At 43.4% G+C, this 19866-nt stretch overlaps 1 protein-coding gene across 1 annotated transcript; it reads right to left on the bottom strand.

The window, feature by feature from the left end:
• Positions 1-59: 59 nt before the first annotated feature.
• Positions 60-5457, bottom strand: LOC115160216 (prosaposin). Its single transcript, XM_029710609.1, has 12 exons — positions 5194-5457; positions 4991-5046; positions 3032-3106; positions 2345-2470; positions 2127-2246; positions 1931-1999; positions 1645-1828; positions 1380-1522; positions 1207-1287; positions 967-1077; positions 701-771; positions 60-618 (listed from the first exon to the last, which is right to left on the bottom strand). The coding sequence occupies exons 1-11, from the start codon at positions 5246-5248 to the stop codon at positions 736-738; spliced, it is 1056 nt and encodes a 351-aa protein (XP_029566469.1). The 5' UTR covers positions 5249-5457; the 3' UTR covers positions 60-618; positions 701-735.
• Positions 5458-19866: the final 14409 nt, after the last annotated feature.

Here is a 19866-nt window from a genome sequence, read left to right on the forward strand (position 1 = left end):
GGACAGTGTAATGTACAGTGTTTGGATTGCACTGCACCATTTAGACAAGGGTCAGTAGCTGTAAAGGAAACAGTTTTTTATTTGAGTAAATTACTTGATATAGTTGTTTAGCTCTGATCACACCTTATTTTTAACATTTCAGTAACAAAATGGGCATGAATACAACTAATGAGAAGGATTGTATGACCATCTATAGCTAAAATCACAAGCATACACGTTGCAAGTCAGTAGTTCCTTATATCGTTGGTGTGTCAACACCTCAGCTCTTGTTTAATCTAATCATTTCCCCAGTACCTTTCTAGGCCACCTTTACTGCTAATATAAAGAATGTCTAGTTTCAATATCTTTATTGTGTCCTCTTGAGAAATCCCTAGCCCTAGGAATTCATTGACTTGCTCTGTAGAGTTCATACAGAGTCTTGTGTACAGCAGATAAAAGAACAAAAGAGCTTTATAAAATATCATTGGCAAAATACTCAGTGCAATCAATGTCCATGTCTGCAGGAAATGTTATCTGATATTGACACAGTAAATATCAAGTATTTACAATTTGATGTTGAACGCTTTGGGGTCATTCATTGTAGCAAAGGCTGCAGGCTCTAAATCTTGGATCGTCAGTCTGAAAAGAGAGTGGACCCACATTTACCTGAGTTGTAACAACCAGTTTTCTGAAACAAATATTGTATGTCAAGTCAACTTACCATCCACTTTGTGAGTAGGTGCTGGATGAAGGTTCTTACTTCCACACAAACTTCTGGCAGAAGGACACTGTCTGCATGAGACAAATTGCATGCCAAGATTTAAACACCTTTGTTCTGTTATGAAATTAGTACTATACTTTTTGTATTTTATATTGTGTAATTTGTTATATAATGCAGGGCTCCCTTGAAAAAGAGACAGTCTCAATGGGACTCCCTGCTAAAAGAAAGGTTGAATAAAACTTTTTGGGTTTGTTTGGTGGCCTTACCCCGCATTCCAGGGCAGTCTTGAGATCTCTGCACCTGTAGCTGGTGCCCAGAATGCATGGGTCCTCTCTCTGTTCTCCTGCCTCTCTCACTCCCCCACACAGACCCACCCTCTGAGAAACAAATGTCTCGAGTTACTCTCACAGCCACTTACAGTACATCCCAACCCATAGAAACTTGGATTTAAGTGACTTTCATGTTATGTTACAGTATGTAGTTGAGTGAATCTAAATATGACATACCTCACACACATTAAGGGCAGACTCTGGTTTACCCAGAACCCCCTTCAGCTGGTAGCCATGGAGCTGGGTGAAACCGTCACACTGAAAAGAGAGAAATAAGACATGAGCCCAGAGGCTTCTATAAGGCTCCTATGTGAGCTGAAGGGCGATGTAGCCCAGGGGGCAGGGCTGACCTTGGGGAGGGCGTTGGGGTGGAGCTGGCAGACGGAGCCCAGGAAGGAGGTGGTCTGGGGCTCTGAAGCGTTGGAGCCCAGGTGTAGATGGGTCAAAACCGCCAGGGTCAGACAGGAGTCACAGTCAGACAGAGGAGCACTCTCTGAGAGGGAGAAAGTCATTTCAAAACAAGGAAATATAAAAGAGGAAATGGATAGAGAAAAGTGACTATGCGGTGGTGGTGCAGGGCAGGAAAGATGAACGAGGAAGTGGTTATGAACTCACCACTGACAAGCGTCTCCATGCCATGACAGACTTGGATGAGGGTGCAGATGGCCTCAGGGGTGATGTAGCTCAGGAGCATGTCCATCAGCATCTTACCATACTTCTCTATCAGGTTCACACACTGATGTCTGTAAGATGAGGGCAGAATGCCACACACCTTCCCCAGCATATCAATCACAGCCATCTGGGAGGGGAAACAGATACAGGGCATGTGTGTGTTTGTGTGTGCGCATGCCTTAAATAAATGGAATCACTACAGTAACTGTATTTCTAAGGCATGCCTTACTTTTGGCAGCATACTCTTCAGTAACTTGATGAGATAAACGCAGAGGGTACATTGTGGTGAGAACTGCACCTGGTAGACAGAGAGAAAGAAAACAAGATGAAGACAAACACAGTCAGGTTCAGACAGACAAAAACAGTCAGCAGGACACAGAATAGGTCAGAGAGAGAGAGCATTAGTCTTGTTCTTTCTGTCTCACCTTTGTCATTGTCATGGCTGACTTCAGAGTGTCTTGAATGTGATTGGTCAGCAGGTCATGCTGCTGGCCCTCTGACTGGGAGCCACACAGTCCCAACACGGAGCACACCTGAGCTGGATTCTGTCGGAGAGGAGAGAAGCTTAACTTAGGCTCATTCAGTTAGAATTATTTGAAGAAGTACAAACCAGGATCTTTCTCAACCTCCCACTAACACTTACGACGAAGCTGGTCAAGAAGGTGAAGGACAGAGGGAGGTTCTTATCCACCTGCTCCTGGCACAGTTTAGGTGCTGCAGGACCTGGCATGTGGTCACACAGTTTCTCCAGCTCGCTCCTGATCTTGGTCTGGGGATGGAGGAGTGGCAAAGGTTGAGAAAGACCCTGAAATCACTTTGAGATGCATTAAGTATATTTATTGTGTTCTACAATCATTAACACGTATTAAAGAAAGTATCAAAAGCTACAGTAAAATACTTAGTAGTTTCTTTTCATGTTTAGATAGAAAACAGGGTGTCTCTAATTCCACAGCAGTGCAGAACAGAAATGCACATACTGTGCCACTTCTAGTGTAGAGTGAGGGTTTGAGATGGCCGTTATAGGGGTGTTACAGGTGAAAACCATATCAGGAACTGAAAGTCTGTGTTTCCTTCTGGTTTGCTCAAAAGAAACCTTAAGACTCTATCCTCAACCTTACTTTGACAACCAGGAACAAAAACTGAACCAGGTGAATGGACGTCATGCATTCACCTGTAGCGATCTGATGGTTATGGGTGTTTATGGGTGTTTATGGGTGGTTATAGTTGGTTATGGGTGGTTACGGGTGTTTATGGGTGGTTGTGAGTGTTTATTGATGTTTTTATGAATTAAAAAATGTATGCTTCAGGTGTGTTCTGCTGATGTATTCACCTGCATGTCTGGATTGGAGAGAAGGGCTGTAAGGAGTTCAATTATTTGGGCACAGTCCTGGCAGCTGTCCCATTTCTGAGTGGAGGAGAAGAAAAGAGAAGAATGCTAACACAAAGTTGTGGTGGGATACTGAGGAAAAGACCTCCATTTATTCTACTCAGTATATAAGTGGACATTTATATTATTCCTGAAAATGTACTGCCTGAAAAGCAGTGCTTGATTTTAATTAACTGTTCTTTGGTGTTGCAAAATATTTCCCTGTCTTTTATAAACTGACTGTTTTCTACCTTCTTCTTTAACAAGAATACAGAAATGAAATTGAAATATACACATATGGAATCATGTCATAACCAAAAAAGTGTTAAACAATTCTTTATATAAACAATTATTTTAAATATTTTAGATTTTAGATTTTAGATTCTTCAAAGGAGCCACCCTTTGCCTTGATGACAGCTTTGCACATTCTTGGCATTCTCTCAACCAGCTTCACCCAGAATGCATTTCCAACAGTCTGAACACTTGTTGGCTGTTTTTCCTTCACTCTTCAGTGCAACTCATCCTGAACCATCTCAATTGGTTTGAGGTCGGGTGATTGTTGAGGCCAGGTCATCTGATGCACCACTTCATCACTCTCCTTCTTTGTCAAATAGCCATTACACAGCCTGGAGGTGTGATGGGTACTTGTCCTCTTGAAAAATGAATTATAGTCCCACTTAGCGCAAGCCAGATGGGATGGCGTATCGCTGCAGAATGTTGTGGTAGCCATGCTGGTTAAGTGTGCCTTGAATCCTAAATAAATCACTGACAGTGTCACCAGCAAAGCCCCCCCACACCATCACACCTCCTCTTCCATGCTTCATGGTGGGAACCACACATGCGGAGATCATCCGTTCACCTACTCTGCGTCTCACAAAGACACAGCGGCTGGAAGCAAAAATCTCAAATTTGGACTCATCAGACCAAAGGACAGATTTCCACCAGACAATGTCCATTGATCATGTATCTTGGTCCAAGCAAGTCTCTTCTTTTTGTTGGTGGTGTCCTTTAGTAGTGGTTTCTTTGCAGCAATTTGACCATGAAGGCCTGATTCACGCAGTCACCTCTGAACAGTTGATGATGTGTCTGTTACTTGAACTCTGTGAAGCATTTATTTGGGCTGCAATTTCTGAGACTGGTAACTCTAATGAACTTATCCTCTGCAGCAGAGGTAACTCTGGGTTTTCCTTTCCTGTGGCGGTCCTCATGAGAGCAAGTTTCATCATAGTGCTTGATGGTTTTTGCGACTGCACTTGAAGAAACGTTCAAAGTTTTTTCAATTTTCCGGATTGACTGACCTTCATGTCTTAAAGTAATGATGGACTGTCATTTCTCTTTGCTTATTTGAGCTGTTGTTGCCATAATATGGACTTGGCCTTTTACCAATTAAGGCTATCTTCTGTATACCACCACTACCTTGTCACAACACAACTGATTGGCTCAAATGTACTAGCAAGGAAAGAAATTGCACAAATTAACTTTTAACAAGTCACATCTGTTAATTCAAACGCATTCCAGGTGACTACCTCATGAAGCTGGTTGAGAGAATGTTAAGACTGTGCAAAGCTCTCATCAAGGCAAAGGGTGGCTCCTTTGAATAATCTAAAACACTTTTTTGGTTACTACATGATTCCATGTGTCATTTCATATTTTGGATGTCTTCACTATTATTCTACAACGTAGAAAATAGTACAAATAAAGAAAAAAACTGGAATGAGTAGGTGTGCCCAAACGGTAATTTTGTCCCAGTAATACACATTTCTCTTTTTTCTTACCATATTTGTTAGCTTTCTGAATCTGCTTTGAACCTTGCCAGTTGGTTGTTAGTACAGTAGGCAGCACAATATGTTGCATACACTAGTATGGCTATATTTTGGGGGTTAAATGGGGGAATCATTGTTCCAAAATAACAATAGTTCTTACGTTCAGCTTGTCCCAGGCGTTTTGTGTTTCCTCCCCAGTGACAACCCTCGCCAGAGCTGTGGAAATATTAAAAGATTATTAAATAATTGAGCCCTCCATTTATGGTTCTAAATGTCTCATGAACAAGACTACACATTTTAATTACATGTTTAATTGAGTTAAAACATTAATTTATATGTCAATAATGTATAGCGGACTCGTACCTGTGGTCTGGTAAGCAATTAAGACAATGAATACAAGCTTGAAAAATGCCATCATAAGTCAGTCTCTCCCTTAAAGACTCTACTTGAAAAATGAACACCCGCTCAACGTAGAACTGGGGTATAGACAGGGTCCACCTGCCACATAAAGCCCTCACCAATCAGAGCTTGACAGAAAAGTGTGATAAGCTTTATGTATTCTCTTTGGTATTGCGGAACTGAGTTGTACAAACATAATGTTGGTCCCAATTCAAAAGAAGCTGTAATTTTAGTATGTGGATCCTCTAACAAAACTAATTTACAACTTGACATCCCTGACTGAATGCTTGAAAGTGTTAGGTTCTAAATGAACCTATTAAATCTCACGGACAATCAGTAAAACCTAAACCAAGTTTATTCACCCATTGTGTCAATACAGCTGCAAAAGACAAAAACATATTTCCACCAGTGGTAATATATATACCCCGATTTGGGTGCTCTCCTCCTTTTCTCTCAACATTACATCCTTATTGCTTGGCAGGAAGTTAAGTGATATGGGAAATAAACTGTTCCTTCTCTCTTAATATGGACCCCCTTCCTCACTAATCCACAGCTCTCCACCCTTATCAGTGCCTGCCAACATATGATCATCTTCCCTGCACTCAGTACATTCCAAGCTTAATTGCCTCTACCATATACATTCCTCCTACAGATAACCATTCACTTCTGTTGTAGACCCTCTTAACTCACCACAGGTTAATGAGAAGGGTGTGCTTGAAAGGATGCACATAACTCTGCAATGGTGGGTTGTATTGGAGAGAGACTCAGTCTTAATAAATTTTCCACACGTTTTCCAAATACAGTGCCTGTATTTAGTTTTCATGCTAGTGAGGGCCGAGAATCCACTCTCACATAGGTACGTGGTTGGAAAGGGCATCAGTGTCTTAACAGCGCGATTTGCCAAGGCAGGATACTCTGAGCACAGCCCAATCCAGAAATCTGGCAGTGGCTTCTGATTAAATTACATTTTCACAGAACCGCTTATTGTAATTTCGATGAGGCTCTCTTGTTCAGATATCGGTAAGTGGACTGGAGGCAGGGCATGAAAGGGATAACGAATCCAGTGGTTTGTGTCATCCGTTTCAGGAAAGTACCTGCGTAATTGTGCACCCAACTCACTCAGGTGCTTCGCTATATCACATTTGACATTGTCTGTAAGCTTGAGTTCATTTGCACACAAAAAAATCATACAATGATGGAAAGACGTGTGTGTTGTCCTTGTTAATGCAGACAGAAAAGAGCTCCAACTTCTTAATCATAGCCTCAATTGTGTCCCGCACGTTGAATAGAGTTGCGGAGATTCCCTGTAATCCTAGATTCAGATGATTCGGGCGAGATAAAACATCACCCAGATAGGCCAGTCGTGTTTTTGAGCTAACGGTGTTCAGTGGCTTGTATGCGAAGCAGTAATTGTTTCATAACATCTCCTGACATGTCACTGATGCGTCGTGAAACAGTGTTGTTTGATGAAGACATTGTCGGTATATTTTTTTGGCCTTTTCCCCCAGCATTGTCCCAGCCATATCCATGGCAGCAGGAAGCATTAAGTCCTCCACACTAGTATGGTGCTTGCCTGTCCTAGACACTCGGTAGCTCACCATATAAGACACTTCTAGCCCCTTCTTACTAATGGTACATGTTGCTTTTATACATGTCTTACTACTCAAAAGTCGTCTTTATTCTCGCTCAAAAAACTCCTGTGGCTTATTTTTCAAATTGGCATGTTTTGTTTCTAAATGTCTGCGCAGGAGTGAAGGTTTCATCGAGTTGTGAAACAGTACTTTTGCACATATAACACACTGTGGCTGAGGAAAGGTACTACTCCCAATATAAGTGAACCCCAAATCAATGTAGTTCTCATCATATTTGCGCCTCTTCGATGGTCCAACATCCCTGTCTGTTGTTTGGTGCTTTCCCGGGTAAGGGGGCAGTAGCTCGTCGGCTGCGTCAGATTCACAACTGTCAGTGTCCATGCTAGCTGGGCTAACAACAAATGTAGAATTACTGATGCTAGCATTGGATGTGCTCGTGGAAGCAGAACAACTTGGGTCGTCGACAGGTGCAGTACTGCTGGTAGTAGCAGTACTACCAGTAGAGCTGGTATGTGTCTCTATGGACGCGGACCTTACTTTTTTTAACCATTTGTACATTTTTGAGCAAACGGAATGAGCAGCAGCTACGTTAGGCTACATACGGACTGTTAGTGGAATTCCCACGAGAGTGTAACGGTTAATGTGATTGGATGTTAATTATTTGACTAGGCTACTTGTATTTGACATTGTGTTGTTATTTCGATGAACACTAAATGGTTTATTTTTATTTTTGGCAGTGAAACGAGGCTACTTAGGAGAGAAGAAAACCTCACCCAGATGTATAGCCCCGTTGGAAAATATACACTACCGTTCAAAAGTTTGGGATCAGTTAAAAATGTCCTTGTTTTCCATGAAAACATACATGAAATGAGTTGCAAAATGAATAGGAAATATAGTCAAGATGTTAACAAGGTTATAAATAATGATTTTTAATTGAAATAATAATTGTGTCCTTCTTTCGTCAAAGAATCCTCCATTTGCGGCAATTACAGCCTTGCAGACCTTTGGCATTCTAGTTGTCAATTTGTTGAGGTAATCAGAAGAGATTTCACCCCATGCTACCTGAAGCACCTACCACAAATTGGATTGGCTTGATGGGCACTTCTTACGTACCATTGTCACGACTTCCGCCGAAGTTGGTGCCTCTCCTTGTTCGGGCGGCGTTCGGCGGTCATCGTCACCAGCTTTCTAGCTGCCACCGATCCATGTTTCTTTGTCCATTTGTTATGTCTTGAATGTTCACACCTGGTTCCCATTACGTTCTGATTATTTCCCTATTTAAAACCTCTGGTTATCATGATGTTTTGTGCGTTATTATTTTCCTGTTAGTTGTGTTTGTCATTATTGTTTTTTCCCTGCGTGGAGTTTGACTGATGAGCTTTTCTAGAGTAAATACGTATATTTTTACTCAGTTCGGTGTCCTGCGATTGACTCTATTCCTCATCTCCACTACACTGACACTGACAACCATACAGTCAAGCTGTTCCCACAACAGCTCAATAGGTTGATGCTTATTTATAAAACTCTCTTAGGCCTCACTCCCCTTTATCTGAGATATCTACTGCAGCCCTCATCCTCCACGTACAACACCCGTTCACTCCCCCTTATCTGAGATATCTACTGCAGCCCTCATCCTCCACATACAACACCCGTTCTGCCAGTCACATTCTGTTAAAGGTCCCAAAAGCACACACATCCCTGGGTCGCACGTCTTTTCAGTTCGCTGCAGCTAACGACTGGAACGAGCTGCAACAAACACTCAAACTGAACAGTTTTATCTCAATCTCTTCATTCAAAGACTCAATCATGGACACTCTTACTGACAGTTGTGGCTGCTTTGCATGATGTACTATTGTCTCTACCTTCTTGCCCTTTGTGCTGTTGTCTGTGTCCAATAATGTTTGTACCACGTTTTGTGTTGCTACCATGTTGTCATGTTGTGTTGCTACCATGCTGTGATGTCATGTGTTGCTGCCTTTCTATGTTGTTGTCTTAGGTCTCTCTTTATGTAGTATTGTGTTGTCTCTCTTGTCATGATGTGTGTTTTGTCTATATTTCTTTTTAATTTTTTAATTTTTAATCCCAGCCAGCATCCCGGAGTCGCCTCTTCACTGTTGACGTTGAGACTGGTGTTTTGCGGGTACAATTCAATGAAGCTGCCAGTTGAAGACATGTGAGGCGTCTGTTTCTCAAACTAGACACTCTAATGTACTTGTCCTCCTGCTCAGTTGTGCACCGGGGCCTCACACTCCTCTTTCTATTCTGGTTAGAGACAGTTTGCGCTGTTCTGTGAAGGGAGTAGTACACAGCGTTGTACGGGATCTTCAGTTTCTTGGCAATTTCTCTCAAGTAATAGCCTTCACTTCTCAGAACAAGAATAGACTGACAGGTTTCAGAAGAAAGGGCATTGTTTCTGGCCATTTTGAGCATGTAATCAAACCCACAAATGTTGATTCTCCAGATACCCAACTAGTCTAAAGAAGGCCAGTTTTATTGCTTCTTTAATCAGGACAACAGTTTTCAGCTGTGCTAACATAATTGCAAAAGGGTTTTCTAATGATCAATTAGCCTTTTAAAATGCTAATCTTGAATTAGCTAACACAAAGTGCCATTGGGAGTGATGGTCGCTGATAATGGGCCTCTGTAGCCTATGTAGATATTCCATAACAAATCAGCCATTTCCAGCTACAATAGTCATTTACAACATTAACAACGTCTACACTGTATTTCTGATCAATATGATGTTATTTTATTTTAATTTGCTTTTCTTTCAAAAACAAGGACATTTCTAAGTGACCACAAACTTTTGAACGGTAGTGTAAATGGACTGTCCAAAAATGTGAAGGTTATTATTTTTTTTTTTAATGTGAATCACATTTTTATTTGGCGTACCCCTGACGTCATTGCACCCCAGTTTGGGAATACCTGCCCTAGGCCATAGCACTCAATATTTCAATAGGATACCTGATAATTAACACTATTCCAAGTTTAGGAGTCAGAATCCAGAATCCATCAGAAGGGATAGGGTCAAGGTTAGATTTAGGTAAGGTGAATACGATTTTGGAAGTTTGTGAATTTTGTAAATGTTTCATTTTGTTGAATCATTTGTTGGGAATAACTGAATCCTTTAAGAATTGGAGATGACCCTTGAAGTGCATACAATTAAGGTAAATAAATGTTGTCTTGTTTGAACTTTGATCCTCTCTAGTTGCCATGACAAACGCAAATAAAATAACCTTCACATTTTTTTATAAGAAGTTTTACAACAGATGCATAGGAGCTTCGTTGATTAATGCTGGTGGTTGGTTCAATTAGGGTCAATTTAGCCTATTCAACAGCACCTCAGTGCCATATGATGTTATTGCCACAGCTTGGATGTTGTGTTAGGTTGAGGTTGGCTGCAGAGGGCTGAAGTGATGCTCTCTGCTGGTCTGATGAAAGGTATGCTCCCAGTGGTGATCACTACTAGTAGTGCACCAGGAAAACTACTTGTTCCTAAGTAATGCTTTGTACTGCAATAAAGCCATAATCAGTTCCAGAAAGGTCATAAACCATTGATGTGACATCATGTCAAGTAACAATGCCAACATGGCAGGATATTCAGTTTTTTTCTATTAATTTATATTGAGGTAAAGGCAAAGTGAGTATGAACGACATAGGATATAGTATATTTCAATGAATGGATATGTCTCACTTGATGCCTGATGTTCTTTGAAGTGTATTTATTTATAGTATTTGCTATTGGGGAGAATTTCTTATGGACCTTTGATGTGAGACCAAAACATGAATTCAAAATAGACCTACCCCACCACTATACAATAAGGTTGTTTACACACCTTATGTAGTTCCAGTTGCATGGAGGATAAAAACTCAAGGAGCTCCTACACTGACATTCTTGTACGCTCCACAATATTTTGCTCAAAATAAAGAGGAATTGTTTTCGACTGGCCCTGAACAAAGACATTCCTTTCGGTCGTCACTGAATGCCCAGTCTGGCCATGACTTTATTTCACAGTAATAAATCATGCATATCAGTTCCTGGAGGCCGTGATTGTATCAGTTTTACAGCAAGTTGCCAATTAAGTTATCGTCTATATATGCGGTACAACTAAAATCACAGCAGCTATGGTGGTTGGACCTCAGTATCTCGCTCTATTAGTTTTTAGACTTATACTACCGTTCAAAGGTTTTGGGTCACTTAGAAATGTCCTTGTTATTGAAAGAAAATTTAAAATATTGTCCATTAAAATAACATCAAATTGATCAGAAATACAGTGTTGACATTGTTAATGTTGTAGAGGACTATTGTAGCTGGAAACGGCAGATTCTTTATGGAATATCTACGTAGGCGTACAGAGGCCCATTATCAGCAACCATCACTAATGTGCTCCAATGGCATGTTGTGTTAGCTAATCCAAGTTTATCATTTTAAAAGGCTAATTGATCATTAGAAAACCCTTTTGCAATTATGTTAGCACAGCTGAAAACTGTTGTCCTGATTAAAGAAGCAATAAAACTGGCCTTCTTTAGACTAGTTGAGTATCTAGAGCATCAGCATTTGTGGGTTTGATTACAGGCTCAAAATGACCAGAAACAAAGACCTTTCTTCTGAAACTCATCAGTCTATTCTTGTTCTAAGAAATGAAGGCTTTTCCATGCGATAAACTGGCAAGAAACTGAAGATCTCGTACAACGCTGTGTACTACTCCCTTCACAGAACAACGCAAACTGGCCCTAACCAGAATAGAAAGAGGAGTGTGAGGCCCCGGTGCACAACTGAGCAAGTGGAAAAGTACATTAGAGTGTCTAGTTTGAGAAACAGACGCCTCACATGTCCTCAACTGGCAGCTTCATTGAATAGTACCCGCAAAACACCAGTCTCAACGTCAACAGTGAAGAGGCGACTCCAGGATGCTGGCCTTCTAGGCAGAGTTGCAAAGAAAAAGCCGTATCTCAGACTGGCCAATAAAAATAAAACATTAAGATGGGCAAAAGAACAGACACTGGACAGAGGAACCCTGCCTTGAAGGCCAGCATCCCGGAGTTGCCTCTTCACTGATGACTTGAGACTGGTATTTCTGATCAATTTGATGTTATTTTGATGGACAAAAAATGTATTTTCTTACAAATCAAGAACATTTCTAAGTGACCCCAAACTTTTGAACGATAGTGTACATTGCAGGGGAGGTTGTCTTCTTTTTTATCAATTTGCATAATACGATAAGAAATGTAGTCAGTTATGATATTAAAATAGAAATACATTTGTATTTGATTATTTGTATTTTGAGTTTTTTCAAATAATGTTGCCCGAATCAACTATTTCTATTGGAAGTATTTTTAAGTATTTTAAAATAATGTCCTATAAATAGCATACTATTTGAAACCATTTCCAAATATGTTATTTCACATACCAAACAGACCAGGGTTCAAATGGATGGAGTGTTTACATATTTCTATTTTAAAATACACTTGTCTGTGTATTTCAGTATTTTCTGATACATGCCAATACTTTCAAAGTGCATTTCCAAATACATTCCAATACTCAACTACTTGTATTTTCAAAGAAGAAATATCAAAATAATTACTACCGAATGTCTTCGAATGTAATTGACATAACCTTTATAGTATTTGAACCCAGTTCTGATTAGAATATCAACTATTATAGTTTATGTCCATTTGTTAAGGCTGTTCTCAGGGGCACTTCCTTATTGTAGAACCTATATGGTCTATATGGTGATTATCCATGTTGTGCAATGGGATACATTTTATCTCACTAATAACCCACTTCTTGGGCCATACCTCAAGTATAGTTCAAGGTATTTACATTGATTGTTGATGGCTGGATGCTGAGAGGACTGAATAGGCCATGGAAGCATGCGGCCTAAGGTGTAGGGGCTAGGAGGAACCTAAGTGCTGCACAGTCTGCCAGCCTCTCACCACTGGTGCAATCATGTGGCCTCTAATTCGTTTTCGCTGTGTCATGGTATTGGCCAAAGATAAATAATTTATTGGTAAATCTGACTAAAACCTCAAAGTGAACTTTCCGGTCCTGACTGGCTAAACAAGTTCTAGTGCGGGCCATGTAGGCTATAACAAAATGACTCATAGTTTCCCCAGAGATATTTCTGTTAGTGGTTATATAAAACGTGTTCTGAGGATCCCGAATGCAACAGTGAAACAAAAGACTCATGACTGCATGGTGCCATAGAGGCTGGTGAACATGACAGAGTGGCATGCCTCAGGAAACACTGAGTGTTGCAACCATGCTCTTATGTGTCTGTCACATTGGCAGGTCCGAGCAATTAGTAATCAGCCATGCAAAACAAAACTCTATGTTGGTCTATGTGTTCAGAAACAGATAATACTGCAGTGTCATTGTTTGAGATGGGTCTGAATGTTCATGCCTTGACCAGACACAAACCCTATACTCGGACGATTAATTATGGAACAAACATTATCATCACAGATAAAATATTACCAAGGGCTTTATTTTGTTCCCTTCCCTTATTCCACAAAGAACAACACAAAATAGTTTTAAAATTGCGTTGCATACCAGAAATGTTTCTATGCAAATGCACTGCATCGACACATTGTTACTGTGACCTAAGATAACATCAATAAATACAAATAGTATTTTCTTCATGCTTATCAGGAAGTACCCTCGTCTTGGAGCTTCAAATACACTGCCTGCTCAGTATGACGATGGGGTCTCTCAACCCAATGGCTGGGACCGAAACACACGCTTCAGCAACTTTATGCTCCCTCTATGATGACAATAAATGTATTTTGAATAACTGCTACTATGTCACCACAAGTTATACATAAAGTCATATAATTGTATTTATCCTTCTCCCTCTTTCTCTCCTTCCCTCCGTGTTTGCAGGTAAGGGAGGTCTCTAACCATATCCTGGCAACCAATGATGCTGGTGTTAAGTGCGATGGCGAGTTCACACACATGGTCACCCTCTTTGGCCAGTGGAATGACCATGACCTGACGTTCACGCCCTTCTCCCCCAGCATCCGCTCCTACAGCAACGGCCTGGACTGTGACGAGAGCTGTGAACGCTCCGAACCCTGTTTCCCCATCTAGGTCAGTCACAGCTCTCACATCACATCCCACAGCCTTCACTTACAGCATGCACTACGACTATACAGCCATCTCTGTATATCTTGCCCTTTTCTGCACTCTTACAAAAAAGGGTTCCAAATGGGTTCTTTGCAGAGGGATAGGGTTCTACCAAGAACCGTTTTGGTCAGAAGAACGGGTTCTTTGATGATTCTTTGGAAGGCAAGAATAATTATTTGGAACGAGGGTTTTACATAGAACCATATATAATATTTCCCAGCATGCTCTATTGCAGGGAGATTTTCAGAATTGTTGTTTAATGTAATGTCTGTGTTTTTGCAAGTACATTGATTGGTTGATTAATTTGATGCCTAACAAAGATAAATGACATACAGTTTTCTAAACTAATCCAATCTATTAGTAATTCGATTTAGATGATTGATGATTGGCCTCAGATTAGCCTCAATTCGTCGGGCATGGACTCTAAAAGGTGTCGAAAGCTTTCCACAGGGATGCTGGTCCACGTTGACTCCAATGCTTCCTACAGTTGTGTCAAGTTGGCTGGATGTCCTTTGAGTGGTATTTGTAATTATTATGGATCCCGATTAGCTGCTGCCTTGGCACATATCTACAACACAAAATCCATGTGTGTGTATAGTGCGTATATTATCGTGTGTGTGTATGCATGTGTCTGTGCCTGTGTTTGTCTCTTCACGGTCTCCACTGTTCCATAAAGTGTATTTTTATCTGTTTTTTAAATCTGATTCTTCTGCTTGCAGAAGTTGCTTGATGTGAAATAAAGTTCCATGTAGTCATGGCTCTATGTAGTAATGTGCGCCTCCCATATACTGTTCTGGACTTGGGGACTGTGAAGAGACATCTGGTGGCATGTTTTGCGGGGTATGCATGGGCATTCAACATGTCAATACCTCTCACAAATACAAGTAGTGATGAAGTCAATCTCTCCTCCACTTTGGAGAATGGTGGCGTGCTCGGCCCTCCTTTTCCTGTAGTCCAATATCATCTTCTTTATCTTGATCACGTTGAGGGAGAGGTTGTTATCCTGGCACCACACTGCCAGGTCTCTGACCTCCTCCCAATAGGCTGTCTCATCATTGTCGGTGATCAGGCCTACCACTGTTGTGTCATCGGCAAACTTAATTATGGTGTTGGAGTCGTGCTTGGCCATGCAGTCGAGGGTGAAAAGGGTGTACAGGAGGGGACTGAGCACGTACCCCTGAGGGGCCCTCCGTGTTGAGGATCAGCGTGGCAGATGTGTTGTTACCTACCCTTATCACCTGGGGGCGGCCCGTCAGGAAGTCCAGGATCCAGTTGCAGAGGGAGGTGTTTAGTTGCAGGGTCCTTAGCTTAGTGATGAGCTTTGAGGGCACTATAGTGTTGAATGCTGAGCTGTTTGAATAGCATTCTCACGTTGGTGTTCCTTTTGTCCAGGTGGGAATGGGCAGTGTGGAGTGCAATAGAGATTGCGTCATCTGTGGATCTGTTGGGGCGGTATGCAAATTGGAGTGGGTCTAGGGTTTCTGGGATAATGGTGTTGATGTGAGCCATGACCTGCCTTTCAAAGCACTTCATGGCTACAGACTTGAGTGCTACAGGTCGGTAGTCATTTAGGCAGGTTGCTTTAGTGTTCTTGGGCACAGGGACTACGGTGGTCTGCTTGAAACATGTTGGTCAGGCTTGGTCAGAGACAGGTTGAAAATGTCAGTGAAGACACTTGCCAGTTGGTCAGCGCGTGCTGAGAGTATAAGTCCTGGTAATCCGTCTGGCCCTGGCTCTGGACCTGAACTCCCTCAACATGCAGCGGGGACGTGACCATGGCCTGCCTGGTACGCACGTCCACATACCACCATTCTGATACCACTTTTTTTTTTGTTATAGAATTTTTAAACTCCGCGTCATTGAGATGGGCTCGTAAGCAAGCATTTGATGCTAATGTCCACACCAGTTGTATTCGGCATGTGACAAATAAATGTTTTATTTCATTTACATTTTATTTCACCAGTGTCCAAAACACAGCAAAGGCTGGTGACCAGATTGGCCAGTCTATGTTGTTTTTTTCAGCGAAGAAGGTCTGTTGACGCCAAATCTGTTGGGTAAGAAATGCTGCCTTCAAGATGAATCTTTTACATTTTTCTCTGCTTCAATAAAGCTCTATCAATCTGTTCCACTCTCTCTGTATACCGCACCTGCTGTCTCGAACTCTGAATGCTCGGCTATGAAAAGCCAACTGACATTTACTCCTGAGGTGCTGACCTGTTGCACCCTCTGTCACACCCTCTACAACCACTGTGATTATTATTATTTGACCCTGCTGGTCATCTATGAACATTTGAACAACTTCGCCATGTACTGTTATAATCTCCATCCGGCACGGCCAGAAGAGGACTGGCCACCCCTCAGAGCCATGTTCCTCTCTAGGTTTCTTCCTAGGTTCTGGCCTTTCTATGGAGTTTTTCCTAGTCACTGTGCTTCTACATCAGCATTGCTTGCTGTTTGGAGTTTTAGGCTGGGTTTCTGTATAGCACTTTGTGTCACACCCTGACCTTGGAGATCCTTTATTCTCTATTTTGGTTAGGTCGGGTGTGACTAGGGTGGGCATTCTAGTTTCATTATTTCTAGGTTGGCTTGGTATGGTTCCCAATCAGAGGCAGCTGTCTATCGTTGTCTCTGATTGGGGATCATATTTGGGCAGCTTTTTCCCACCTGTTGGTTGTGGGATCTTGTTTGTGTATAGTTGCCTTGAGCACTTCATAGCTTCACGTTCGTTTTGTTCTTTATATTTTTTTGTGCCCGTTCACGTAATAAAGATGATGAACCTAAACCACGCTGCATTTTGATCCGATTCTTACAACAACAGTCGTGCCCAGGAGGAGCAGGGATCCTGGTCCTGGGAGGAAAGCCAGGAGTGGACATCCTGGACTTGGGAGGAAATAATGGCAGGAGACAAAAGCCTGCCATGGAAGCAGGCGGAAGCAGCGAAGGAGGAAAAGCGACGACATCGGGGCTCGTAGCCACGACGTAAGCCCAAGAAGCAACCTCAAAAAAAATGTTGGGGGGGGGCACACAGGGTGGTCGGCGACACTGAGGGGTGAGTTAGAGACCATGGAGGAAGCGTTGGATAGATTGAGAGAGAGAGAACGGAGGGGTGAGATAGAGACCTTCGAGGAGTGGTTGGCGAAATGTGAAGAGAGTGAAGCAAAAGAGCTGTTGGTTTGGCTGGGGAGGCAAGACATTCGCCCTGAGGAGCATGTTAGTCGTCCGATGCCACCTGTGTCAGCTCCCCGTATTCGTCCTGAGGAGCGTGTCATCTGTCCGGTATCATCTGTGCCGGCTCCACGCACCAGGTCTCCAGTGCGCCTCCACAGCCCAGTACGTCCTGTGCCAGCTCTCCGCACTCGCTTTGAGGAGCGTATCATTGTTCCGGTACAATGTGTGCCAGTTCTACACACCGTGTCTCCAGTGCGCCTCCACAGCCCGGTGCGTCCTGTGCCAGCTCCCAGCACTTGCTGTGCGAAGGTTGTCATCTGTCCAGGACACATTGTGCCAGCTCTACGCTCCAGACCTCCAGTGCGCCTCCACAGCCCGGTACGACCTGTGCCGGTTCTACGCACCGTGTCTCCAGTGCGCCTCCACAGTCCAGTGCGTCCTGTGCCAGCCCCTCGCACTTGCCGTGCGAAGGTTGTCATCTGTCCAGGACACATTGTGCCAGCTCTATGCTCCAGACCTCCAGTGCGCCTCCACAGCCCGGTACGACCTGTGCCAGCTCCACGCACCGTGCCTCCAGTGCGTCTTCCCAGCCTGGTACGTCCTGTGCCAGCTCCACGCGCCAGGCCTCCGGCGACGGTTCCCAGTCCAGAGCTTCCGGTGATGGCCCCCAGTCCAGAGCTTCCGGCGACGGTCCCCAGTCCTGAACCTCCTGCGACGGTCCACGGTCCGGAACCTCCTGCGACGGTCCACGGTCCGGAACCTCCTGCGACGGTCCACGGTCCGGAACCTCCTACGGCGGTCCACAGTCCGGAACCTCCTACGACGGTCCACGGTTCGGGACCTCCAACGATGGTCCACGGTCCGGAACCTCCTACGACGGTCCACAGTCCAGAACCTTCTACGACGGTTCACAGTCTGGAACCTCACACGACGGTCCACAGTCCAGAACCTCCTACGTCGATCCACAGCTCGGTTCCTCCGGTGACGATCCACGGTCCGGAGTCCCCAGCGTTGATCCACGGTCCGGTTCCTCCGACGATGATCCATGGTCCGGAGTCGCCACCGAAGCGGGCAGATCCGAACATACTAGACGACCAGTTCTTATAGCCTTTAGCCGTACCCTTATCCTACTCCTCCTCTGGTCCTCTGGTGATGTAGAGGTTAATCCAGGCCCTGCAGCCCCCAGCACCACTCCCATTCCCCAGGCGCTCTCATTTGTTGACTTCTGTAACTGTAAAAGCCTTGGTTTCATGCATGCTAACATTAGAAGCCTCCTCCCTAAGTTTGTTTTATTCACTGCATTAGCACACTCTTCCAACCCGGATGTCCTAGCCGTGTCTGAATCCTGGCTTAGGAAGAACACCAAAAACCCTGAAATATCCATCCCTAACTATAATATTTTCCAACAAGATAGAACTGCCAAAGAGGGTGGAGTTGCAATCAACTGCAGAGATAGCCTGCAGAGATCTGTCTTACTATCCAGGTCTGTGCCCAAACAATTTGAGCTTCTACTTTTAAAAATCCACCTTTCCAGAAACAAGTCTCTCACTGTTGCCGCTTGCTAAAGACCACCTTCTGCCCCCAGCTGTGCCCTGGACACCATATGTGAATTGATTGCCCCCCATCTATCTTCAGAGCTTGTGCTGTTAGGTGACCTAAACTGGGACATGCATAACACCCCGACCATCCTACAATCTAAGCCTGGTGCCCTCAATCTCACACAAATTATCAATCAACCTACCAGGTACAACCCCAAATCCGTAAACACGGGATTCCTCATTGATATCATCCTAACCAACCTGCCCTCCAAATACACCACTGCTGTCTTCAACCAGGATCTCAGCGATCACTGAGTCATTTCCTGCATCCGTAATGGGTGCACACCTCATCACTGTCAAACGCTCCCTAAAACACTTCAGCGAGCAGACCTTTCTAATCGACCTGGCCCGGATATCCTGGAAAGATATTGACCTCATTCCATCAGTAGAGGATGCCTGGTTATTCTTTAAAAGTGATTTCCTCACCATCTTAAATATGCATGCCCCATTCAAAAAAAATAGAGAGAGTGGTTGTTCCAGCATGTGTTTGTCAGAGTATGATTGCAAGTGTCTCTCATATCCCTTCTTGCTTGTTGATTCCCAGGCTGTGGTATGAAAACACAGGTGTCTTTACCTCAGCACAGAGGGCTGCCCTGAGTCGTGTCTCTTTGGCTCGGATCATCTGTGACAACACTGGCATAACAGTCGTGTCCAATGACCCATTCATCCAAGGCAAGAACAAACTCATTAACTGCAACAGTATCCCGCAATTGAACCTCCAAGCCTGGAGAGAGAGACAGCAGAACCAGGAGGAGGATCAGGAGCAACAACAACAACAACAACAACAGCATCAGCGCTAGTCGGACCAGGACAACGAGGTAATTGGTTCAACATCCGTTAATAACTCAATACTTCTGCACCAAGGTGACATTTAATTCATCCATAACCCATCCACCCCTCTCTCCAAACATCACCCTCTTTTTCTGTATTCCTTTCTAGATCCCCAGATGTGAGGCCCCCCGGACCCCAAGGACCCAGCAGCTCTCAGTCTGCTCTGTTCAGCTGGCCGACCACTTCCTCACACTTACAGTTTTCTGTCAGGTTGTCTACAACAGGTGGAACCATTACAACACAGAGTCAGGGGCGTTATTAACCACCAGCACAATACCTGGTATCTAACACTTTTCCCTTCTTCTGCACAGCGGTTAATAGG

Source organism: Salmo trutta, chromosome 23 (genome assembly GCF_901001165.1).
Source record: "Salmo trutta chromosome 23, fSalTru1.1, whole genome shotgun sequence".
NCBI classification, from domain to species: domain Eukaryota; kingdom Metazoa; phylum Chordata; class Actinopteri; order Salmoniformes; family Salmonidae; genus Salmo; species Salmo trutta.